The sequence below is a fragment of the Channa argus genome, chromosome 13, assembly GCF_033026475.1.
Source record: "Channa argus isolate prfri chromosome 13, Channa argus male v1.0, whole genome shotgun sequence".
Taxonomy (NCBI): Eukaryota; Metazoa; Chordata; class Actinopteri; order Anabantiformes; family Channidae; genus Channa; species Channa argus.
Genome location: NC_090209.1, coordinates 16,625,278 through 16,645,108, shown reverse-complemented (window position 1 = coordinate 16,645,108; position 19,831 = coordinate 16,625,278). Strand labels below are relative to the sequence as shown.

The 19,831-nt window shown below is 38.1% G+C and overlaps 1 protein-coding gene across 3 annotated transcripts; it reads left to right on the top strand.

Annotated features, from left to right (window-relative positions):
* Positions 1-541: 541 nt before the first annotated feature.
* On the top strand, positions 542-13,979 carry LOC137140194 (N-terminal EF-hand calcium-binding protein 1-like). 3 transcript variants are annotated; one of them, XM_067528376.1, is made up of 13 exons: positions 542-884; positions 3,107-3,131; positions 8,128-8,236; positions 9,009-9,034; positions 9,247-9,344; positions 11,285-11,543; positions 11,691-11,770; positions 12,382-12,435; positions 12,679-12,791; positions 12,933-13,010; positions 13,191-13,282; positions 13,581-13,681; positions 13,802-13,979. In XM_067528376.1, the coding sequence occupies exons 1-12, from the start codon at positions 768-770 to the stop codon at positions 13,652-13,654; spliced, it is 1,125 nt and encodes a 374-aa protein (XP_067384477.1). In that variant the 5' UTR covers positions 542-767; the 3' UTR covers positions 13,655-13,681; positions 13,802-13,979. The 3 variants fall into 3 exon arrangements, with proteins under 3 accessions (XP_067384477.1, XP_067384476.1, XP_067384475.1); XM_067528375.1 differs by lacking the exon at positions 13,802-13,979 and having other exon boundaries at positions 585-884; positions 13,501-13,639; XM_067528374.1 differs by lacking the exon at positions 13,581-13,681 and having other exon boundaries at positions 586-884.
* The last annotated feature ends 5,852 nt before the right edge of the window (positions 13,980-19,831 follow it).

Here is a 19,831-nt window from a genome sequence, read left to right as displayed (position 1 = left end):
AAAAAAGGATGAAATGCAGCACAGTCATAGAAACACGTGTTGGCTTAATATTAAATAAAGTGATCACATGAGTTTCTGAAAAAGTTGATTGCTTTGCTAAGAAATGCTAAATACAAATATAACTGCCATCCACAACGATTAAAACATAACTGAATTAAACAAAAGAAATATTACTATTGTTAAATATTTGGAAATATGGTGCATTTTCAGGCAGTCGTTACATGACAATAATAATACTTACAAATACACCGTGACACCTTAGATCACTTATAACTAACCTCAAATAAATGTTTAATATTTCAACACAAAGTCCCCATATTCCCCTGCATGGTCTCTAGTGGGAAGTATATTAGATATTAGTCCATGATAAGGTAAACCCATTTATGAACGCGGCGCTGCAGTGCCAGTCTTCAAATGATAACTTGGGAGATGAATCGCTGCCTTCGTTTAGTGTTTTCTGCACAACTCCATTTTAGCTGACTGTGTGTGCGTATCTCGGCGCTCCAGCAGGTGGCGCATTTCTCGGGTTTTTATGAATCGCTGCTGCTCGTCATCGTCGTGAAGAGGAGGAGTTTTCTGGGGTTTTTTTTCGTGACGTGCAGACAGAGGGCAGCAGGCTGCTTGGTCCATCTCATCCTGACTGGATCACAGGACTAGCATCATCCCCCTCCTTTGACTCTGACAAGGGTAACCTCTCCAGAAAAAAAGAAAGAAAAAAACCCCACAGAGACAGAAAGGACCACAGAGATCGCATCGAGAGCTGCAAGATGTTGGCCTGTACAGAGATGATCACCATGTGTCTACACTCTGCCAAGAACGAACACCTGAGAAAGCAGCAGGCGCTTGACCACAATCATAATCAAGGCATCTCTCTCTTTCAGGATGTGAGTACACGGTAGCTGTTTGATGTTAAAGTGACGTTACACTGTCCACTATTTTCTCTCTAATTTTTCTTTTAGTTATAATTTTGGTTAATTGTACGCACGTTTTGCTTATGTTCACCTCTTGGGTGATGGTGGTGGGGGTGTCGCCTTACAGAGGCACAAAATGAATAATTCACTCCTTCAGTCCTTCATCCTGCTCTTTATGAATGGTTTATACTGAGTCAATGCATGTCAGCCTCCCATTCTCATGTGCTTGATGTGCAGCAGAAACGTTATGTAAGAAAGGTGAGTGTTTGCTCATTAGAGCGCGAATAACATCCCAATGTGACTGTGTAGATGTGACAATGAGGGTCGTGACATTGGTTGTAGTCTAGATGAAACATGCATCTTTGAAACATGAAACACATTTTTAATAAGCAGCCTTCACCTCACTTCCCGACTCTATTGACAGAGGCTTGGATTTGCACGCACAAATCTTCTCCATCTCCTGCCTGCTTCTTCTTTTTGCAACAAACTATTTTAAATCACTGCTTTTGCCTTCTGGAGCCTTTATGGACACTTTGCCTCTGGTTTATTGAGGACACTAGCAGCATTATTTCCCAGTTTTAGACGTCCTGACAGCTGGGTGTAAATACAATTCTGTTTTTCCTAGTTTCAGATTATTGGCCAGCAAAAGGAACATTAGACTGCAGTATGCAAATATGCATTCGGTTTAAATGCAGTTAGCACCCACTCTGTTCAACACAATGCTTCACATCCTGCAAACCGGACATGCATGTCTTCACATTATCAATGCAGTGTATAAGGAGTGGTCATTTACTCTTTAATAGATGCAGAAATTAAGGCCTCAGTGAAATGACACTTAACTGTTGTGACACCTTTGTATTTGAGAGCATGCTGACATTGACCTGCACTGAGATTCTCTTTCATTCATCTTTCTTCCCAGCAACTATAAATACGCATCATTGATTTAGATTTTTTTCCTCTGTGCAGATTCATAACTCACTTAGACATGTGGAAGCTTTTAGCTTTCTGCACTTTCTGAAAAGGACCGTCCATTTATATTATTAGTTGAGTGGAAAGAGTCATTGCATGGCTAACAGACAATTGTGTGAAGGCTCCCTTACATTCCAGCACTTTTTAAAAAGATAAATCACTCAAGGTTTTGATTGGATACACTTTCATAATGTAGTGTAGTGTAATCATAGAAAAGTGTAGATTATATTGTGTCATTTACTCTTCATGCTGTAGTTTTATTGTGTTCAATAGGGCTCAGTGTGGCATATTAACAGGCAGGTAGTGGATCAGATAGACATTAAAACATTCACAAGGCAGTATGGCTTTTAGAAGATCTTTACCTTCAACACCTCCATCCAATCCGCAAACCTCCCACTACAGTTTATTTCTTAGCTATAAATGTCTAGCTCAGTATATGCAGTTCATATGTTAAAAAAATATGTTTAAATGTCTGAATCTTTTAAAATACACCAACATGGCACTTTGTGTTTTCTACATTTGCTCAGTCATAAGCTCAGTGGGTGGAGCATGTCCATTTACACTAGAAAGGTGACAGTTGGAAATAAGTGCAGGCTCTACTCTTGTGATACAGTTCATCAAGCAGCCACTGGGCTGTATTGGTCCACTCAGGCTAATTGAGTAAAAAATGAACAGACGAGGTGCCAGTCTGATCTCACAAACAGCACCTGACACCCCACAAACAGATCAGACTTCTCACAGGTTGTGGTGTTACACAGTGATGAGGATGAAGATTCTAATAATGATTTTATTACCATATTCACAGCTTGAATGACTCAGCATGAAGGACCATCACTTCCTCCCTGTGCAGATCTTGTATAAAACCATTGGTGACATGTTAAAGGGTGCATTTAAATTTGAGCATTTCATTTCCTGAGATGCATCATTTCCCCTTTTTATTGAAATGCAGAAATTACACCTCCACTGCACATAAAGCAAGAGCTATGCCCCAAAACTGTTCTTTTACCTATGGATTGAACACTTACCTTCTTCCATCTCTGCTTCAGTGGGTTGATTTCTGACCATATACAAACACCACAGGATGACATCGTATTTCCTAACTGCTCCACATTTAAAACAGGATTGTTCATGTTTAATTTAATTATTATTATTATTTTTTTTGTCCGGTGTGCAAGTACCCATAGTTTTCAAAAGAATGAAACATGATCTTTTTTCTCTTATTGCAGATACTCCGCCGGGCAGACAAAAATGGTGAGTAAGCAAAGTATGCAGCTAATTGCAGTATACTGCTAATTAAGACTCAATTTAAAATCTCTTTCATGGAGCTGTTGCACACAATAATGCAGTGCACCAGTAAAAAAGCCACCACTTTCACGGCTCGTGTTCGGGCAGGTTTTATCTATGACAGGATTTATATGACCTGGGTTGAACATATCTTTCTGTGCCATTGCCATCCTTGAGAGATCCAGATAGATATTGGATATAAATAACCAAAGTCAGGTGCAGTTGCATCTCTTTGGTTTTTTGATGTGACTCAAATTGACAGGATGATATCCCTCAGTGCAGCTGCTCACCATGGAATGCTCATCTCAGTGATATCCAGTGATATGGACAAAGGTGTGGTGTAAGTAATATTGTTATATATACAGCACATGTTGCCTCTGTGTGCTTTTTCTTGTTTTCATCTGGCGAAAACCGATTTCTAACCCTAAATGGTACAAATGCACCACAAGGCCTAAGGCAAATTTAATGTATTTCTCGTACAAATATGTCACTGTTACATTTGAATAATGGGCTACACTGTTACATTTAAATCTCCTTTTTACTTCAAGTAAATTGTTCAAAAAACATCTCCTGGGAAAACACAGCTGAATGAAAAACCCATTCTGACAAACAGGAAAATGTTTTTTTTATTCTCCTAATTTTTTATTCATGCACAACATCTCCTTTTAATGAAATGTAAAATGCAAAAAGGGGCAAGTGATTAATGCATCTAGAGTATCTGCAAACTAAAATCCGTTTCCTCAGGAGGACGGTGAATGTGTTACATAAGAGCAGGATTAATGATGCAACATGTGCCTCTTTGAGTAGGGGTTGTCTGGGGTCCCTCATAGCTAGTTTGGGGCTACAACAAATCTTTGTGAATTATGAAGGATCTCCTAAAAGATTTTTCTCTGGGCTGTTGTGAAGAAACTGTAAATGATAGAAAGAAAGAGTGGGTGGATTTTTCTTTCTCCAAGAAAAATTCTCAGGTGGTTAATCTGAACTAGTAGAAAAACGTAATGGCTGAAAGCACAACACTTGTGGCATTTTAAAAGAAATAGATATTGACACAATTGTAAAGTATTTATATGCCATGGGTTTTTGTCAATCCTCAAGTCTTTTTCCAGCAGCATTTTTTCCACTCAACCTCTGTTGCTCTACAGCACTGTGAGAAAGCTTGTTTTTTCCCACCCTTTATCAAAAAAAAAAAAAAAAAAGAAATATAAAGGAGAGAACTTGTTCGGGTGTTTGTGGTATAGTCCTATTTGCTTTGCAGCCGAGCTCTGCTTGGTTCTCATCTTCACAAACCCACTGAGTCGTGCACCCTTCCAATCAGCACTGAGTGGGCTGCCACGATTTGCCTCGAGCACTGCGGATTTACCACATAATGAGGGCTGGCTACCAACCCACTGCACTCTATTCCTCTACACTATTGTAATGAGGAATTAAAAACAATTGTATGACTGTGAAGTGGATACTTGACACACTTGTGCTGATATTTATCTCTAATACATTTATGCTGCTGCGAACTGTTCACAGTGAAACTGAAGATGAAACTGAAAGTGTGATCAGTGATGTTACAATTAACTTGTTCTGTGCAATCGTGATTTATGTTTAGTTTTTTTTAAACACAACAACAGACATAAAAAACACCAGTAGGTTTAAAAGAAAATCAACCAGAAGGTTTTTTTGTTAAGTGTGAATAATCACACTTTTGGCTTCGTAAAATTTCATCACTTAAGCTGAATTTTGTACACAAGCACCAAAAACGTATTTGCCAAAGTAAATGGATTCAGTTTTATAATGTTTTTATTTTATAATACTTTTTTATCATTTGTGTATTTTTACAGTTTTTGAGTTGTTGTTATTGTAGGGTAATAGTGTAATAAGATAATATAGGGGTAATAACTTTGCAATACCGCAGTAATAAGGGTGTAATATTTTGTATAATAATGATGTAACAGGATTTTATGGCAATTTCTATGACCAGTGACACCAACCATGGCTACAGATGGCTTCACATCTGGGGTGCTGTCATGTCATACATCTTACTTTTACAGATATAACAATGAAAATAAAATAAACAGGGACTAATTACTGCAGCTCTTGATATTTAATGTCTACATTGTTACCAATGTGATTTTGGCCTCCTATTACCTACATATATTCAACTCCTGTACGAAATTAAGGCCTGGTGATTAAATTGCTAATTATGATCATATTAATTTATTATGTTTATGTTATGATAATAACCCTGCTATTTCTTCTTTTACAGAAAATGAGATCTTTAATACTTTATTATTAGCAAGATGTCGGCCTTACTACCAAAATATTGCCCTATATTACCTTGTTGCTTTAGAGATATCATCCCACTATTAGCCTCATGTGAGATTTGGCTTATTCACTGTAGACATTCAGTTAATACAATATTACTTTGAGGTTTCTCCCTCATGTACTGCATTCATTTATTTGCAGTTTCTTTTTTTAATGCAGTATTCAGCCTTGAAGCAGGATTGTACGCTCACAGGATGCGGTGGTTTGCAAAAGTCCTGCAGCTCTGAATGAAAGATACTTAATGTACATTATCACTTGTTTGTGAGATGCAGATATTCAGCTCTGTATCCATAAAGTGTATCATCAATTTCTCAATGAACTTATTCATTGTTTGGTTTTACTATATTTTAGAAAAGACTAAAAAAAACTTCATTTCCAATCGCAGAGTGATTACTGCTGCTTATTTAGTTTTTGCACTTTAAGCTTTGTGATTCTTTTAGGGAAAAGTGTTCCTGGAAAGACATGCGCATCGTAACATTTAGAGATTTCCATTAAAGTCACATGTAGAAGTGCAGGTTTATTCAGTGTTAAATGAGACAGCCAGAGCCTGTGCTCTGTCCTGCTTTTGTCTTTTGTCACGAGATACTGATGTATCATGCATCTGAACAACCCTTTAAAAATCCCTGCGTTTGTGTGGTATTGACAGCTGTTGGTCACAGAGCCTCAGGATCAATTGCTGCAAAAATCTCCATATTCTTCAAACAAATCTCTCTGTATGGGAGCTGCATGTTCTTGAAAGTAACCAGATGTTTTCCTCACACTACACAGTAACTACATACCATTTTTGTCTAATAGCATTGAAATTTTTCCCACAGGATGAATAAACTTCATATCCGTTGTTTCTATAAACGTAGCGTTCAGCAGCAGGGAAACAGTGTGTGTCACAGAAGCACAGACAGCATTAATGCACTGCATCATTAAGATTAGTGCCTAGTCTTACACGTGGCCTCTGCTCTTATTGTACCAAACTCTATTATTTCAGCTAAATGAATAGAAAAATTCATAAAGTGGCGTAATTATTATGCCTCAAACCAATCCTGATAAAACATCCTTACACAAATGTTCACATTTCTTTCTGAATAAATGATAGAAATTCATAAATTATATAAAATAATTAATTAGAATTATTGATGGTCAATCCAACAAGTCCTCCAGTGTAAACAACTAAACAGGTAGTCTGCCATTGCCTTCCAACCTGATTTAGTTTTTGCTTGCAAGAGACAATAGTAAACTAGTGTCTCCTTTGCTTCTTTCTACACATTTTGATGAAATGATGGAATTGGAAACAAATCATTTGGGCCAAACACATGTCGGACAGATTAATGTCCTTTAGCTTGTGAGACAAACAGGGTCTAAAGCCAGGAGCTTTATTCTACTACTACAGCTCTGCTCTTTGAGAAACAGTGAACACTTGCATAATGTGTCGTCTGAGCTGCACTGTAACTTGTTTTTTGGGTGTCTAATTGGGTGTGAACACCAAACAAGCTCTGAAGGAGAAGGCCAGAGAATGAATCAGTGAACAGATTGTGTTTACTCCTACATCATGTGGAAAGATTTTTACGAGGACGTTTGAGAAAGAAATTGAAATTCTTTTCCCACTGAGATACTAATTCTCCAGCTGATGTTTAACATGACCAGACCACAACAAATGGGAAGTAAACACACAATTTACATATTGAGGGTATAGTTATTAACAATGTAACACACTTTGCACTTAACTTTACAAAACCAGAGGCGTGATTTTGGGTGATTGTGTTAACAACCTGCAAAAAGCATCAATCCCATGCTGTGAGCTGGCATCAAGTCAAACCCAAGCTAGTACATTCAACTCAGATATCAAATAACAGATTATATGATTTACCTGTAGCTAAGAGGCTCTTCAGTCAGAGCACTGTTGCATGGAAGGGATCTGAGAGCTGCGTCTCAAAAGGTTTTGGTGCTTACAGAGCTGCAGAGATCTCATTATCATCTGAATTTAGGCTGCTAGTCAGCTATCATGTGACTCCTCAAACTCTAGTCCTAGGTCCCAGTTTCCACAGGATGCTGCGAGTCCTGCAGCACTCAGCCCCAGCTGCAGTTTATTACAGGCCTGTGTTGCTTACCTGTGTCTCTGTGTTTATCCTCTGAGCTGCCATTTACTACACACTGGTGAAGGTATAAAATTGGCTGAAGTACAAGGTGTGTTTATGTGGTTGTTACATAACTGTAAAAGGAGGAATGAATCATAGATTCAGTTGATGGAAACAGTGGGTACATTTTTTTGCAGTATAATTTCAACATTGAAGAAATAGAAGCACTGCTATGGTCTCATTTGTCCTTAATTGCTCCTAAGATTCTCTGTAGTATCATCAACAAGTGGCCACTACAACAGGAGTCAGATGAGTGGAAATGATTCAAGTTTAATTCAGTTAAGACTTAAGTGGTGTTTCTTTGCCCAAGTTTTGTCTTGACAGCAGTTTCCAATCTAAAAAAAGATGAACTATGCTTGTTTCTTTGAAATATAACATTTTTACAAGCACCCTCATACTCACTGTACCTAGGTTTTCCAAAGTCAAAGTAGCATTTTTAAAGCACTGAATAAAAAAACAAAGGTGATAAAATCTTTCACGCTTCAGTGAGTTGTAATTTTCACATGTTCTTCTCCTTTCAGATGATGGGAAACTTTCCTTGGAGGAGTTCCAGTTGTATTTCACTGATGGTATCCTCACTGAGGAGCAGATGCAGGAGCTGTATTACTCCATCGACAGGCAGCAGACAGAGTAAGCTCATCTTCCAACTCTGCTACCGTCTGTAGTCCCTCCTGTTCTCCTGCTGCCCGGCAGTCAGCTGTCAACTCCTAACTTTCACTGAAGACTGCTTCAATACTGCATAAAGAGCTTCAATACTGACAGGAAAGCTGGTGAATTTGCAGCGCTCTGTTTGCACACTGATAAGCACAATTAAGATTGTTAAAAATAGAAGCTTGTGACACCAGCTTGCAATTAAAAACTTTTATTAGAAGAATAAACATTTGCTAATAAAGCAGCCTTAAAGTCGACATTCATCTTTATTTTTCTTTTCTTAACTTCAAACAGATGTAAGAGAAAAGACCTCAGAAATCTTGGGAAATTAAAGAAATAAACATTCCATCTCTTTGTTCATTTATCAGTGGGCAAACATGCCTTTGTTAAGCGGGTTTGCTGTTAGCGTGCTAACTTGCACTAATAAGTACAGATGTGACTGGTAAAAATCCCATTCGTTTGCAGGTATCTGGCTGTAAACCCAACAATAAATAAATGAAATAAAAATTTAAATGACATGATGGTAGCGCTTAAGTCACTAGAGCCATGAATTTCTCCTTGGCTACTTTGGTTACAAAGTTGTATGGCAAACTATTCAGTGGATTTTTCCCTCTGGAATAAAGTAAGAGACCAAGTGAGAGAGAGACTGATACTGCTACTACCCACCATGGTGAAAAACACATAAATAATGTATCTGTTAATGTTCTACGTGTGTTTCTTTTTGTCATCCTTTCATCGATGTCCTTCACAGAAACCTGGACATAGACAAACTCTCAGGTAATTATTCTTATTGACTGCTATCAGGGTTACTCTGAAACCTTTATTGTAGACTGTGTAGTGCACAAACCCGATTTTATGACAAGTGACTCAGACAAACCTCTTCAATTATAATAAATACACTTAATTTATTTCCTTGAGTATAATACCACTGATTAACGTCCTTATCAGACACAAACTAAGGAACTAAACTAAATCATCTTCTCTCCTAGAGTACTTCATTCCCTATGTGGGAGAATACGTCAGTGTCCTGTCTGCTCTGGAGAAGCTGAATGTGGCCATTTTGGAAGCCATGGATAAAACTAAAGAGGTGGGTGATGATGGCTTCCACCTCTTTGCTGTGTTTAATTCTTCATGCCAGGACATAGTTCTGCAGTTACATCAGCAGACCGATTGTCCATTTCCATAGTTTCCAGAACATTGGTCCACATTCATTCGTTTGTGCCTGTCAGTGTAAAACCATCTCAGAGGATTTGCCACAGTGAAGAAAAGAAAAGTGCCCAGAATGAAGGACTCACTAACAATGCATTTAAAAGAGGAGCAGTGCTTTTAAAAAATGGCCTCCTCTAATAATACAATCGAATGTGTGAGAAAGATGGTGCTGTATGCCTTATACAGTAAATAAGCTAATCAGTAAATAAAGAGGAATCAAAACCTCTGTGTAAAATGAACTGAAAGGATGTATTTTATATACCTGGCAGCTGTGGTGCATTTGTAGCCAAAGTATAAGTATAAAAAGTATATGTAAAAATATCAAAACATTTTTCATTTGCCATGCTCAAACATACATCACCTTCACATGGAAACAAAATTTCCAGTGGCAGCATCTTGCTTGTTATTACTGCTGTTAAATCTTCCGATGAAAGCAAACATTACACATTGCTTTCTGACATGCTAATTAGAGCATTATCAAATGCAGTTGTAAAGCCAAGCAGAACCATGTAACTGTAAAATCTGTTTAATGTAGAGCGGATTACAGACCCTGCCCTCTTCACGCAGAGCTGTAATCATCTTGTTTTAGCACACGCAGTCGGGATCAACACCACAGAACTTCCACTAAGACATAATCAATAGCTCAGCTCACTCATTATTGATCTCGTGTAACCCTGCAGACATCTAGTGAATGTTCATTTCTTTTATGCAAGGGTGGGCAATCATGTTTGGAGTCTTGGATGTGGGCACATTTAAAATGTGCCTGTTTACTGTGTTGGGCAGCACCTTTTGTTTCACTGCAGTGCAGGAAGGAGTAGTGATGTAGTGAGAGTAGTAACTAAGGCAGACAAACCCTCTGGCTCTTCTACTGATCTGATGTCAGATGTCCTTCACATAACCACACTACAAACACATGGGCATTTGTAGTTGCTGCAAGTCCTCCTCTTCCTGTTTCTTTCTTCAACTCTGTTTCTCTGTTTTATCTCCTTTGAACATCCATCTTCTCTGACATTGTCACCCGATCTTACCTTATTTCTCTTTCTCTTGTACTCCCCCCATCTCTATATAACCCATGCCTTCCTGCAGCTTATGCAGTTTTTATGTTGCTATTAGTCAGTCAAAAAGCTTTCTTTGCCTTGTTGAGAAGATGCTCTTTAGTCATTTTGGGATCAGCTTTAGTTAATAAATTCTTATTGATTAATAAAAAAAAAGCAAATCCTCCAGCGACTGCTATTAACTGCTACCCCCACGTAGCAAGAACATGGCTAAAAAAGAAAAGGACTGAGGCTCATTAGTCATCTTGTGCAGCGTCTCTGCTGCCGAAAAAGCAGAGTGTACAGGAAAAAAGGATTCCAACAAGCTCCTGGTCATTTTTCAGCTGTCTCCAGATCAATCCTTCTCAACTCTATTTTGTTTCACCGCAGGGCACTGGTGAGGGTGATGGGGTTCATCAACTAGAAAACCTGAGCTGAACCATGAACAAATAATTGTGTTAAGAGCAAGAGCAGAGCACAGCTAAAACAACAGGCTGAGCCTTGTTAGTTCTCAGAAGAGTCTCTATGAGCATTTGTTATCACAATAGCATTTTCCCATTCACTGAATAGACTATTATCACTTTACTGTATGTGCTTCGCAACCATTTTTTCGGGGGAATCTACACGGTGACACCATGAAACTGTTTGAACTTGATCGCTCTCTGTCTGTTTAGGCACATATGAGAGGAATTAATGATAGTTATTTCAACTAATTTTCTCCACATCCACATCACATCACAAGTTATTCTTGTCCTTCATTTTAACCCACTATGCTTCCCTCCAGGACTATCAGGGTTCATCAGTGCTGGGTCAGTTTGTGACACGCTTCCTGCTGAGGGAGACGTCCACGCAGCTGCAGTCCCTTCAGTCCTCCCTAGACTGTGCCATGGAGGCTGTACATGACCAGGGCTGTACTGGCAGGAGGATACTTCAGAAGCCCCAGGACCTGCCTATCCAGAGGGTGTCTAAACGCCCTGGCCGGCGCATCCACAAGAACATGTGTCTCTCCCCTACTGACCCTTACTCTGGCATGCTCACCACAGGTATGTTTCACAAACACTGAGATTAAGATACGGGAGGTGAATCTGATAAAGGCAAAAGTTTACCACACTTGAGATCAGGACACTCACAATAGCTCATCCAGCAAAATCACTGTGGATAAACTGTTATTGTTCACTCATCCTTGCCAGGTGTCAGCGTGGAGCCAGACAACCACTGGGGCTCCCAGATCAACCAGCTAGAAAAACTCATAGACAAACTGGAGTGTGAGGTTTGTAACAAATCTACTTGTTTTGTCAGAGCAGAGTGATTTTTGCCTTTGGACAGAGCCCGGGGGGGACCACTGTAGAAACCCTGTCCCTGTATTTCTATACAACTACACTGAACATAACGATTCCAACGTAAGATTCTGGATTGCAAACATGCCATCACATTTGCAGTTTAGTTGTATGTCAAATGTTTTGCAGGAAACAAAGTGTATGTCCTTTGTGAGTAGCAAGTTTAAGTTTATAGATGACATGGGCCCTGTTGTTTTTTTCACTGTGCAAAACTGCACTGCGCTACAACTTCTTGACAATTTACATAAACTCTATATGTTGGCTTCAAGTCTGCAGAAAAGCCCAACTGTTTCTGGCTTCTGCTTTAGGGATTTGGTTAAAAAAATCAGTTATAATTTAAAATATTCAATTGAAATTATAAATGAGGCATTTCTAAGGTTAGAAATCAGTGCTCCGTGCATAATAAGGCTACCTGCTAACACACTAATAATTGCATTTCTTATCTTGGCCATGCAGAAAAGAATATAGTTGGAGGCTCTCAGGGCTGATGGGCAATTCTGCTTCTGTTCACTGCTGATTGAAATATTTATGGCCTCATTTTTAGAGTCCACATCTTGAACCTCTCAAAGAAGACACGTTAGCGGGGACGTATAAATCGGTGAGTCCACTCTGTGCTGTAGATTCGCTAATGTGCAAGATTGTGTCAGATTCTCTGGGGAGTATTTGTGCAGGGCCAATTGTGTCGTTGATGCTAATTGTTTTAGGGGTTCTGTGTTTATGTTAATGTCATTTTTAAATGACTGGACATTATTCAAACAAATGCACCAAACAGAGTTCTTTGCATGATTGGAGAGTTATTAAAGTAGGAATCTGAAACTGTTTTTTACTTCGCCTTCTCTAGAACATTCTCCTGGTCCAGAGGCAAATGTCTGTGAAGGAGAGAGACGTTGAACAGTTTCAGCAAGCTCTCAAAATCTACACAGATGCCACCAGCAGCCAGCTAAACAACCTGCAGTATGTCCCTTTATCTGCTTCAGTGCCTTGGTTTGCCTCAGGATGTCTCTGTGATTTGATGCAGTCACTTCTTATCTCCCAAACATATGAGATAATCCCCACTGCCCCCTTTTTTTCTCTCACCATCTCTGCTATTTTTAGCATTTCGGTCCAGAACCTGCCAGACAGATCATGCTTCATCATGTACGAGTTTTGGCAGGACCGTCTCTCCTGGATGAGGTAGGATCACAAGGGCATCATGCCATACAGTGTTAGAATGAAAACATGCTCTGAGAATTTCGGTGCTGAGCCAAAAACTTTCCCAGCACACAGAGCTGCTCACAGGCTTGGACTAAAGCATTATTGCCTTGCTGAGAGGCTAATGGCAGTCTCATCCTTTTCATCTCTGTTTCCTCGCAGTTACCTGCAGTCGTCCATCAGTAAGACCTTCCAGCGCTGTGTTATCGACTTGCTGAAGGACCCAGAGATGGTCTCCACTATGCTTCTCCCAGGTAGAAGCCAGACCTTTTAAGCTATTTCTTGCTAAAAGCTGCTATTTCATACACAAAATCTCACATGAATCCAGGCTGATTTAATGTAGAGTTTTCAGGGGTTCATGATTACAAATTATTATAGACGAGCCTTAAGGACACAATGAAATTCAGGTTCTTTACGGGTAAAATACCTTAAAATAAAGTTGCTCTAATCAATGTTTAAATTATTGGTTTAGATCAATGACTGTACAGCCTGTACAGTATATGAAAGAACTTGTATAGTGACAACCCATCCAACTCTGACTGCTCCCATCAGCATCATTTCCAGAGACAGCAGCTTTTTTAGCTAAAAAGCTCTGCCACAGTCTGCACAACAACACCAGCATCTAGCTGGTGAACACAATGGAGCCTTTAGCAGTGAGTTAGCAAACTGACAATATATACTTATATATTGAATATAATCAGAAATAAGAGTTATTTATCTTTTCTTCCTGTTGTGATTGAAATATTGATGGATATTATTGTTCTATTTTTTAGCCTCTTGGTGGATTATGAACAACAACTGACAGAGGAATGCTGCTGCTGTCCAACAAAATTAAAGCAGAAGTTTGAGGCTCTTGTGCAGTTGTGTTAGTTTTTTCTTTTTAGTTACTTCACATCTACTTTCTTCATGGCATGACCAGAATTATTTCTGCAACGCTGTTCTCCAAGGTTATTAAAAACAAACAAAAAAAGACTTGGATAAAGTGCTTTGATAAAGTGACACGAGCCTTGGAAAGAAAGAATTGAAGTAATGCAATATAATTTAATGTGAGACCAGGACATATGCCAACTGTCATTTTGCAGTATTGGCACATGTGTTGCTTCTGATTTGATAGATACACAAGAAATGATAATAAAAAAAAAAAAACATTTGCATGACTTCTTATTTCTCTGTGCTAATTTACTTCAATCAAACCTACATTTGGTAGAAACACCTGTAGAAAAACTGATCAGTTTATTCATCGCTTGTCCATCACTCGGTCTCCAGTACAGCTAAAAACAGAAATAGTGGTAGGGTTTACCTGCATTTCCCTTGTTCTCTTTCTGTGATTTTGTGCTTTTGTTGTCCTCTTCAAAGCTTTGCTACCAAGTGTTGCTGAGGGTTTAGACAGTTATTAGCTAGAACTAAGCTAACGAATGATTATGGTCCATATCTAAACATCTATCATGTGTGCATCACTCCTGCACTTTAAAAATATGAAATAAGGACCTAATTGTAAAGGGTGGACGTGTATTGTAAATTGTCTGTTGAAAATGTAGAATAAACTGCTGTTATAACAAGCCACGAGCTGCACTCAAATGTAGTGAGACATTAGCGGAACAACAGTTTACCAAACAATCGTGCAGTTTGCCTGTACTGTTACTCTAGAAATAAAACTCAAAAGCCATTATTTTATTTTTTCAGTGTGTAATCAGAGCATTTTAATGGTACAATACACATAAATATAGGTTTATATTTTGAGTTTAGCAGATTAGGCAGAAACTGTTCTGACAATATCAGGACATATATTGAAATCATGTACAGTATTTAATGAAAACTGTAAGATGTAAGTATTTATTGTTTACCACTGGTAAAGTAAAACACTGTAAAGTATGGCCGACCTTTTGTTGCTCTGATAATGTTGGGAATGAATGTGTTCACTCTTTGAAGTGTTTAGCATTTCTTTTATGGAGAATTTAAAGTTGTTATGTGAATGTTATGTTTGTTTTCTGGCATGAAATAAAGTTCTTGACATGATGAAAACACAATAAAGCGCATTACTGGTCTCTTTGCTTAAGATGAGTTAAATGTTTATGGATTGTGATCTGATAATGACTACAAGTCCAAATGTTTTGATCCGTGATGCGATCTAATGTCTATTATTAGAGTAACTGGTGCCCCTGTAGCCTAATGGTAAAGGTGAAAACCACATCATGTGTAATGTTCACTGCTCAACTCCCAGTTTAGGGACCTTTGATGCATTTTCTGCCTCTATTTCTTCCCATATTTCCTGTCTGTAGCTCTATTCTCAAATAAATGCAAAATGTCCTCCCCTCAACAAAAGAGTACAAATGTAGTAATTTCCAATAATTGACTAATTATTAAAGTAAATATTATCAACATTGAATTAGTAGTTCAAATGTAATACATAATACATCCTATACAGTATCTAATATGATTTCATTAAACATTAAATAGATTAGATTCATAACGGTATGTGCTGTTGTTGGAACAGGAATAAAATATAAGGTGAAGTTAAATAGAAGAAAAGAAAATCACTACCTACACTTTCTGTGATAGCAACTGTAGGAAGTGAAGATAGTGAAGGCAGGGGGCTTGTTGCAGCTGCAGCCACAGATGGAGAGAAATTCTACTGCAGTCTCAGTTCTCACACCTTAATCCTCACTGCTTCTATTCTCTCCTGCAGTGGGGCTTCTGCAGGTGTGTTTGGGCCAAAACAAAGGCAGGCTATGTGTGAGCTAAAATGAACTTATACATGTTTCAGTGTGAATGTAGAAGCTTCAGACATCAAGTCTTTATTATCCCCCAAGGAATAGATAAGTTGGTAATAGTCCACAGTGGACTAAGCAGACACTAAGGTGCACAAAAGTGATGTGCATCAGTCAATATAATGTGGAATAACTGCCTGTTATTGACTTGCCATTTAGCACTAATTAATGAAAGCCTTTCTCTTCATGATGCTCTTCAGTGTCATTGCACGACTCTTGACCAATTAGCAGCTAATGTGCATGTGTTTGTACAAAATTAGGAAGTGGGGGGAAGAAGGAGAAGAGAAGCCGAGAAATAGAGAAAAATAAGAAAAAATGAAAGAAGAGAAGAAGAGAAGATGTTCTATCCGGATGTAGGAAGAGAAGGTGGGAGTTGGAGTTCAATAATGCAGCAGTGGGTACAGTTGAATAACACCAAGCCATTTTAGTGACAGATGATCAAGGAATGATTACTGACAGCTCAAGGCACAAAATTAGAAGCCATTTGATGTGTCTTATCAGATGGGCTCTGGTGGCCACACATTTGATTCAGCGCCAGATGACACAAACCAAGGAGCTCAGAAAATGAATAACAGTGGAGCTTTAGTGAGATATTTCCAGTTAAATGATGTGAATAAAACAAGTGAAGGTGTTTGTATTTAGTAACTTTGTGGTTCTGCTCCTTCTAATATTCAGCAAAGATTCTGCTTTTAAATGCCTTTAAACCTGCCTTTAAATATATATTGCAGCACTAAATACAGACACTGGATGATGTCATTTCTTTTTCAGTTTTTATAAGCTATATTGCCAGGTCACCAAATGGGACTGTAACCATAGAGATATGAAAAATAAAGACTAAAACTGAATCAGGGAGTCTGCTTATTGAAAGGACTAAAAGATCCCAATTCGGTAATTATGTACTGAATCCCTAGCTGCATAGTGTGGCTAGACAAAATGAGTCTAAACAAACCATTGAGTAATGTTGTAATGGTTCAAGAGAACATGGAATCAGAGGGGCTAGAGTGAAAAATAGACAATACAAACACAGAATGAGACAAAGAGAAGGAAAAAATGCAGTATATAAACTTATGGAAACAACGGTGAAAAGAGGAAGAGGGAGGCAAAACAAACACAATAGTCAACACTATCAACTTGGGAAAGCAGCACAGGGTTATCAGAGAAGATGTGTGCATTGGGGCCGGGGTGGGGGGTGTTGAATCACCTGATGAAAAGAAATATGAAACAGAGAGAAATGTTGGTGGGCGCTGGAAACTGTATGTTCTTTGAAGAGTGGGGATGGAGACAGAAAGAGTGGAGGAGAGGAGAAGAAAAGAAAACGAAAAGGGTAAAGGAGGATATCCGACAGCGGGGAGATGAGAGTGCATGTGACAATGGAAAGAAAACATCTACTTTTATATCATCAGGTATTAAAAGAATGGGACAAATGCATACATGGGCTAATGATGTGACATCTGTACACTTTCTTTTTTTCGGCACAGCAATGCTCCTGTGCATTTATAAGGACTGCATTATGATAATTTACCATTTAGAAATGCATTGATGGATGTAATATTTGCTGTGTGCATGTTACATAGGGATACGTTTGTATCCTCCTACATGCAATCATATTACAAGGAAATCAAATCAAATCTAAACCTAACATAATACAGCACATTCAGCTAGTATGTTTTTTCACCTCCAGAAAATGACAGTGAAACCTTTGGACTCACCTGTACATTTACTCCAAATGAAAGAAGTATATTACACACAAACTTATACAAAATAGTGCTGTCTGTTTTGTGTTTTGTGTTTTCTTTCAGTTTTGTGGTGTCCTCAGTTGAAGGAAACATATTTTTCTTTTCATTAAATCAAACTATTTTAAGACCCAGCACCTCTGATGCTCAGCTTCACTTTAGATCTTAGGAATCTGATGCTCAGTGATAAAGCATTCATCATAACATTATCACCATCTCTCCTCAGTGAGAAACAGATAACAGCAGTGACAGAGAAAGGATGGAAGAGTGGAGGGACATAAGAAAGTAAATAAGTGAAAGGAAGATAGAAAGAGATACATTTTGCCAGTTTAAATAAAGGATGATAAAAAAGAATCTGCTTGGGTTAAAAACGGGAAACAGATGTGACTGGAGCAGTGTGAAATGACTGCAAGAAGAGACAAGATGACTGTAGCTGAGAATAAAGCCAGAAGAAATAAGAAACAAGAGAATAACCAAGAACAGTAAAACTGGAAACTTGGCAATGAAAAAATTAAATTGATCCAAGAAAAAAAATAAACAAAATTAAATAAAATCATAACAGAAAATCAGATGCATTATAAGGGCACATCGATCAGGCATAACACTGAGTACACCTGTGCAATGTAATGCAGTCCAATCCAGTGCCTCAGTAAGAGGAGGCGGTTCCAATGTTTTGGCCACGCCATTTAAAATTAATGAGGTGGCCAAAGTTTTATAACCACCGTCTCCTATAATGCATGACTCCAGTATGACTCCACTACCCACTTTGAGCTCAAAAATAAACACAAAGGAGAAGTATCACCTTTCTGACAATTTCCCAAAAAAGCTGATAAATTAAAACTTTGTAAAAGTAAACTTCATGGCAGAGCCACTGCATTGGAGTGCATTAGATTGCACAGGTGGTCATAATAGTATGCCCGATCAGTGAATACTACAAAAACTGAGACTAAACTGAGACTAATAAAACTACAAGATATATGGTGAAAAATGTACTAAGTTTATTTTAAAATCTTTTGTCATATCATTCTGACGGCCTTGTTTTTGCTGATCTTTGCAGATGGGTAACCTGAGTCAGTACAGATAGTTTTGTTTCACTGTCCTACTCACAAAACAAGATGTTTTATCGTTGTTATACAAGCGGACAGCATGTAATGTGACACATTGTAGCTGTGCAGTATGATGAAATAGAAGAAAATATATATGAAATGAAGCTCAGCCCCAACAGGACCAGCTGCAACATTTAAATATTGTTTACACATCATTGCTTCAATATTTTTCACAGTGAGTACTTTAACATTTGAATACACACTCAAACATTGGGTACTAGTGCTCATATGCTGTAATTTGCTTTATTTATTACTGTGCAATTGTTGGTCTTCCTTATGGTAGAATTTTAAATATGCTTTAAGCCCAGGTGACCAGAAGTAGTGTTTATATATATGTATTTAAACTTTGTCTTAGAAATGCTTTATTAGTATGTTGCTAATAAAGCATTTTTGAGAAACAGCTGTAGACATTTAACACGTAGTTTTCTTCAAGCAGTTGCTGAAGAAATGAACACAAACCTTCCCAACCTAAATCTGAAAAACAAATGTAATGGATTTTTCTCACTGCGGGTTATTTAAGCCTTCCCTCTTCAAATAATGCTGCTGACTGTGACAGTGCTGCCTGACAAAAATCCACACTGCAGATACTTCTGTGTGGGCTGCAGCACCACCCTTCTTTCCATCAACATCACTGTGAGGACAAGCAGTAATTACTGTGTCATCATATTAGTGCATCATACTGGGTGTAGTTTTCATAGCAGTCCAATCATGCAAGCAATATTTTCAAATCATGTCACAATAACTTCACCAATGCAGTCACATTATTCACTTAAACCAACAGTATATATAAATATTGAATATTAATATCAGTATCAATACTTCCCTGATAGTATAATTTTAAATATTTGTGTTTATATGTTTTTATTGTGTGAATGTTTAACTTGGTTAGTGTGGAGCTCATTTTATTTCACGTGATTGTTTTTATATTTTTAATGTTGATACATGTTGATGCGCAATTTAGTGGAGTAAAAAGTATAAAACCGCTTGTTGAAATGCAGTAAAATTTATTTTTTAATAAATTGTTTATCCATGCAAATACTTCATAACTGTGACGTTGAGATCCGCTGACTTCCTCTTTCTTATCACACAGTTGATGAATTAACGAAAGGTTCTCTTGAATCCATCAAAAAAAAAATGTACATCTGCCTATATGGCAGGCCCTCAAAAACGGAATGAATGTTGACCCCCCCTCTTTT